The sequence below is a fragment of the Vollenhovia emeryi genome, unplaced genomic scaffold (assembly GCF_000949405.1).
Source record: "Vollenhovia emeryi isolate VEMERY1.0 unplaced genomic scaffold, V.emery_V1.0 DF939134.1, whole genome shotgun sequence".
NCBI lineage: Eukaryota > Metazoa > Arthropoda > Insecta > Hymenoptera > Formicidae > Vollenhovia > Vollenhovia emeryi.
Genome location: NW_011967232.1, coordinates 2,206,550 through 2,213,409, shown reverse-complemented (window position 1 = coordinate 2,213,409; position 6,860 = coordinate 2,206,550). Strand labels below are relative to the sequence as shown.

At 44.6% G+C, this 6,860-nt stretch overlaps 1 protein-coding gene across 2 annotated transcripts in view; it reads right to left on the bottom strand.

Annotated features, from left to right (window-relative positions):
* Nucleotides 1-2,594, bottom strand: part of LOC105567824 (neurotrimin-like) — a 91,025-nt gene extending 88,431 nt beyond the window's left edge. For both annotated transcript variants that reach the window (XM_012023024.1, XM_012023025.1), the window contains exon 1: nt 2,325-2,594. In XM_012023024.1, coding sequence (XP_011878414.1) covers nt 2,325-2,397 — 73 coding nt within the window. In that variant the 5' untranslated portion in view covers nt 2,398-2,594. The remainder of the gene's footprint in view (nt 1-2,324) is intronic.
* Nucleotides 2,595-6,860: the final 4,266 nt, after the last annotated feature.

Here is a 6,860-nt window from a genome sequence, read left to right as displayed (position 1 = left end):
AATACGGGCGTTGTGGCCATATTACCTGCCTGGCCATAATGCCTGCCTTTACCCTATCTGATCTCGATGTGTATCCCCACTGTCGACAGTTTGCTATTGCCTTTCGAGAAGCCGCGATCGAATAAAACCAATAATTTTTAGTCGAACTTGAGCTCGGATTTTGGCTCACTCGAGCATCGGACATTCTCTTTCTGCCGTGACCGCCCTATAAGAATCTTTTTAAAATCACTCTAAAGACCTCATTGCGAAAAATATCGCCCCAGCCAGGCTTCGAACCTGGAGCCCCCTCCCCCCTTTCGACCGTTCAGGCATGCGATGATGTTAACATCGAAAGTTAAACCGATTTAAGCATATGAATTAATTTTTGCAACGAAGAACGGTGTTTCAAAACCGACGAAAAATCGGCAGTTTCTAGGGTTGGAAAAGGCATACAAAATTCACACGGAAATGTGATTGTCGGGTTGTCGAGCTGAAGAGGAGCTTTTCTATGATTGATCATAAATTTCAAAGAAATCAAACGTATAAGCCTCTGGCGCGGCTTTCATCGATATCTCATCGCGAGAGGCAGATTCCGTCGTAAGTAACTCACGTGACGACTTGATTTGCGGAGTGCTTATTACCGCCTTATGGAGTCGCGTATCAAGGCGCGACGTGACGCGAGCCGAGAACACGGATTAAAAATCGTCAAGTCTCTCTCGTGCGACCGCGGCCGTCAACCGGGATTCGCAACTGATGCGGGACTAATTCGGGCGGTAGGAGGCGGGCAATTAACGGGCGGGGGCGAGACCAAGTGGATTTACGGAGCCTTCGGCCGACGGCGTGATAATTCGACGTTAAGTCATTAGCCCGCGCGATTACAGCGCAGGGCGCCGTATAATGGCGCCGGCGTATTTCACCGGCGCCTAATCCCGCTGGTGTACCACGTGCCGGACGCGGTACCGCGCTGCGTCCGAAAATCACCGAAAATTACACCTCCGTTGAAGATTCTGCCGTTTGCCCCGGCCGTCGCCGTGACGCGCGAGTAATCGCGCACGAGGGACGCGAATAAACGGACCGCCCCGGCGCGAAGGTGGTCTCGACCGACGGCTGAGGGATCCACTTCCCAGCCGGTCGGCCGGGAAAAAGAGCGAGTTTTATCGCGCGGAAGGATAAGGGGTAGAGATCACCTGGACTAGCTTGCGCCGCGTTCGTACTCGCCACGATTCACCGTACTCTCTAAAAGTCAATCAGTGACTATTCACTGTTTCCAGTGATAATCCACTGATTGACTTTTGAAGCCTGTGTCCACGGTGCTAGAACTTGGTCCAAGTTCTAGTTCCGAGAAATGTGTAGCCAATCACCTTGCAGCTATTCCATAAAAGCTTAGAGAGTAGGAGCGATCACGGCGAGGGGTCGGCGCGGCCGAGAGGAAGCGGAAGAGGAGGACCGACGTGCGTGAGACGCCGAGGAAAGGACGAAGCGGACAGCGCGATGGCACAGCGCCGACTCTGCGCGTTCCCATTTGAATGCACCCCACTTTCGGCTACTCGCGTTCACTTACGGCGGAGATACCGGCTGGCTAATGCCCGCGATTCCGATCGATGCGGTGAAACCTTCCGGGGGGACTTCTCGTCCCAATCAGCGGTGTGTTGATTCGAAAGATCAACGCCGCGCGGTGAAGAAAATTGAGTCGCGCGTCCGCGGCCGCCGCAGGACTCGTCGCTTTTACGATCGAGCGGCGTATCCCGCGATCGACGGTGCAACGTTAAACTCGCGATGCCGCGTTACGATCGCTCCCGCGGGATCGGAGCGGAGCTCCTGGCGACCATACGACGCGACGCGACGCGTCGCGACGCGAAACGATACAGCGGGATAGGCGACTCGATCGTGGCCAATCTCGTTCGTTTAAATTACGGCCGGCTCGTAATCACCTACCGACTTTTATCATCCGCGTAATAAACAAACCGCAATCGTAAAAGCCGACCGTAAAATTTCCTCGGAGGAAAGTCCTCGAGAAAAAGACAGATAGGGTGACAGATTGGAGAAGGAAGAGAGAGAGAGAGAACACGGTTAAATACGCGGACCTCGTGCGGAAAAGTCGTAAAAACGCGATGCAATGGGTTACCCCTTTTTTCCCTGTCGCTCACAAAGATCTCGATCTCGCGGAGGCCTTTCGATCGCGAGCGACTGCGAGCCACGACGGGCACGGGGAGCTAATTGTAAGATGGAATTCATCGCGAGGCGGTATCTGTACATCGCATAATCACGTAGCGGCAATTGGTGAGAGAGGGAGAATCGGTGCGCCTGGCACGCGGGGAGAGATGATGTCGGATCAATTGTTTTACCTGATGACGGATCGTTCAGCGCGGATACCCATGTCGCGACGCAGAACACCGGGATCGCGAGAACGGGGAGCATGTTGCTACGTCGGCGACGCGGCTACGTCAACTGAGGAGTAAACGCGCGCCGGGCGTCGCGACGCGGTTCCGCTTTGCCGCCAACCACGCGGGCGCCTGCGTGCTCGCGCGCTCGCCCCTCGGCGTTCCGCGCCGACGTCCGCGCTCTCCGCGACGCGACCGCGACGCCGAGCGTCGCGGTGAGCCGAGCGTACTGCGGCGAGGGGACGGCGGAGACGTCGTCTCTACGTTTACTCGAGGGCGCGATTCAAACTTGAGCGCGACGAAGCGCAAACGCGTCGCAATTGCGTCCCGCGCGATACACACGCCCGGCGAAGGGGAGAAGCGTACGTGCGGTCGTACACACGCGGGCGCACGCAGCACTGTACATAACAATCTCGTTATTACTTCCTTCGAGAACTTTGGGGGATATTGAGGCTCCGTCGAATCGAAAGTATCTTTCGTTGCGGCGTGCGTGAATGTGGTGGCCGGTTTTATAAACACTTGTCGAACTCGCGAGAGGATCCGTTTGTTACAGAGAGTAATCGAACCTTGAAGAGACAAACTGATTGACTCCACAAGATTAAATGCAGAAAAGGACCATGAAATTATTAATCGTACGTAGATTCTAATAAATTTCAGAAATTTATACCCTGGGAAAAAAAAGAGTTAGCAACCCATTTTGGAGCCCACAATTAGCAATCGAATTATTTGGATTGTTCGTAGCTCTAATCTTTTACGAATTTTACCCCGCGTAACTAAAAATTAGCTGTTCTATCTATATTTAAAATTTTAAAGTAATACTAATCAATTCTCTCAATCAGTTCTGTCGATATTCAGTAACGCAAAGATCATTTTCACTTAAGAGGCACTAACCGAAATGTTAAGTTGCTCAACTACGAAGAAAAACGGTCAAAATTTTTTCTAGAGTAGAAATACGAACAATCCAAATAATTCGATGACTAATTGTGGACGCAAAATGATTTGCTAGCTGTCTCTTTTCTCCCAGAGTAGAAAGGGATTGATACGCTTAGTTTTTGAAACGATTAATTAACGATGTGTCAGTTATGACTTTTTTTATTATATTAATAATCAATTTCGTGCACATTTAACATTGTGCAATTGAACCCCTTACGAGACTTTTCCGTAAGCTATTTAAACGCCTTTTAAACGCCTATAAAAATAATTGTTTAAATACTTAATTCACTCAAACTGAACGTACAATTGAAATTGTACTCGTGCACCTAGTTTCTTTTTCTGAAATTGATAGACTGCATCTTTTCTTAAATAAATTTTGTAACAATCAATAATTATATTACGTCAAATTACATTTGCTTTACGAAATCAAGATTATTACTACGTTTAGGATCAATATGAAATTTTGTTTCCAATTTTTATCGAGGCACACGTAAGAAACGAAACTTGTCTAATTGCAAGTCGACTTTGATTAACGAGAACGTCTGTCGAAAAAAACCGAGAAAAAGGGAGTTTGCAGGTAATTGCTTACGCAATAATAACATTGTCTTGCAATCATTCTAACGATCTTATTTCGTTCCGCATCTGCTTCTCGTTTAGCGCGGATGATTTTTTAAGGTATTTTGATACTTATTTCATACCGAACTTCCGCTGTGGCATTATTTAACTTATTGTTTCAAATGTGTACTTTCATAAATTGAAGGTTTCCGTATACAATTACATTCTTATATCATATAGAATTAAAAATAGTGCCGTTTTATGGGCGCGCGCGTGTATGAGTGTGTCGAATATTGCTTGGATGTATCCATTCTATTTTTCATTCACTATAACGTGGATTATTGTTATACCGTTATTGGAAAACTTTTTTGTTTTCCGGACAAATAAGCTATTTCTATCAGCCTCGAGGTAGAGACTTCTAACTTCAATCATTCCATAAACAGTTTGTTTGAAATATGCTTCACCTGACATCTACGTTCAACTAAGAAGTCGTTATTAAATCTCCGAAAATATCAGAACATATACGAGGCGATCGATGGATAAATTACAAAGCAGTTTATCGACGCATTGTCACGGAAAACAATCATTTGTTTTCGCTGCTTCTCGTAACTTTCTACGCTTCGATGCATCAGCGAATTTGTTCACTCTACCACCCGTAGCCGTGATACATACGCAATATTGCTTTTTTTTTCATGTCCATATAGTTTTTTTTGTCACCATTTCTGTCGGGCCAATTCGCGATGCACGCTCATGCAGCAAAAATCTCCTCGTGAAGTTCCCATGCGTTCGATCGTGGCGGAAAATTTTTTTTGTTTTTGCATGATTGCATGGTTGCTGCGCGTCCCGATACGCACGATAGTATTTTATCTGCACGAGAAAAGGATCAACAAGCGCTAAACAGTAAATAAACACCGAAATCGGGAAGGACACGTCGCGGCGTGGAGAACGCAGCGGAGCGCAATCCCCATCAACGATTTATCCCTCGAAGAATCGCGATGGAAGTGGCTCGCGTGATAATTCATGCTCGCCGCGGATACTATTTCGAGCACGCGTGCCACTTGATGGAATCGCACCTCCGGTTCAGCACCATTACGTACAATTGTTTTCGCTTATTACATGCATGCGATTCCCGTAGGTACGAATGTGGCGAACGCGCGCAAACTCTTCCTTTTGTTTCTCAACGTAGCTCGAGAAAATATTCCATTCGCGGGCCTAACAAGATTGAATTTTGCGACTTGACGTCGCGCGTGTACTCGACTGACAATTTCGCCAATGACATAATTTGCGCGTGAAAAAAGTTTATATTACATGCAAGGCGAAAGAATAATTAATATACGCGTGTACAGTGACGGACAGAATGGTGGCGGCACTTTTTTTTTTTTAATGAGTTTAGGAACTCGAGAAATTGATCGGAAAAGCTCAAATTGGTCTCGGAGTCATCGAATAAAATATTCCTCGGGGAAGAACATTTTGAAACGTAATCCTCATTCTATATGCATGTTCTTAAACTCATTAAAGAACCTTCAGTGTTTTCTTGTCCTTTTCTCACTAATTCGACCATCGAGGTATATGACATTATATGCCTCGATGGTCGAACTGGACCACCTAGAGTGTAGGGAAGTCCAGGTACAAACCCTGGCTGAGGTAATATTTTTCGCAATAAATTTTCTGTATTATTAAAAATGCGAGGTATGGTCAAGAAAACACTGACGTTGTTAATTATTGCTGGCGACATCGAAGAACTCTTATTAGTTCATTAAAAAAAGCTTCAGTGTTTTCTTGACCATATCTGGCAGTTTTCATAATACAGAAAATTTATTGCGAAAAATATTACCTCAGCCAAGATTTAAACCTGGACTTCCCTACGCTCTAAGCGGGCGTCTCACGAATTCGACCACTGAGGCATATCTCCATGCCAGATATGGTCAAGAAAAGACTGAAGTTGTTAATTACTGCTGGCGACATTAAAGAATATTTTTATTAGTTCATTAAAAAATAAGTGTCGCAACCATTCTGTCCATCACTCTACAGGGTTGAGAAGTAACGCGTTATCTTTTGCTTCTTGTAACGGTAACGTAGTTTCATTTTTCAGTAACGAAACGTTTCCCCCCACCAAGTAACTATTTATATTTCGAGTCTTTTTATGACATAATTTTCACATATTCAAGCTTCAGTCTTCGATCAATATTCATAGTCCATTGTTACATTTAAGATCGTCTTAAGAATAGTTTCAATGGTCTTTAGTAGACTATCACGAGAGACCCATTTGGTTGAATAAAACGAAATAATTTGAATGAATAATTTTGTTGACCGAACATGTAATTTGGTTGTATAAAACGAAAAATATGCTGAAAATCAGTTAAATGTTACAACAACAAACTATTTTGTTTTCATGAGTCGTTTATCTCAACAAAATTTGATGGTTCGGATAACAAGTTCGTCCATCTCATCACGTCCTAAATAATTGTATTTATTGTGTGAACTAAATCGTTTAGTTAAATATTATAAGGGGATTCTGCGCATGTTCACTCAACCAAATTTGTGTGTTGATGAAATTTTTCAACTAAATTTTTGTGTTGTATTAACTGGAAAATTTGTTTGTCCATATCTAAACAAGGAATTCAATTGCGTTAACCAAATTTTGTTTTATTCAACAAAATGAGTCTCTCAGTGCAGAGATTACAAAACGCGCGCTTCGCACGCGCCGTTTACTCTTCAGCATTGTATATTTAAAAAAATTTGTATACATGCAAAGGAGGTATTGCATGCGCGACATCAATTTAAAATAAAAGAGAATTTACCACTCACCGATACGATTCGTAATAGCTGAGTTGTAGTCTACATCGTTAATTATACAGGGTGTGTCCTAATACCCGTATGTCCCGTAGATGGCAGATAGACCGGGGTAAACTGAATAAAAAAGTCCTATATCATTTTGCAAAATTCGCAATAGTTATCAAGAAATTAATTTTAATGTCTGAGCGAATAAGAGCGCAGAAGGCGGCAGGCCGG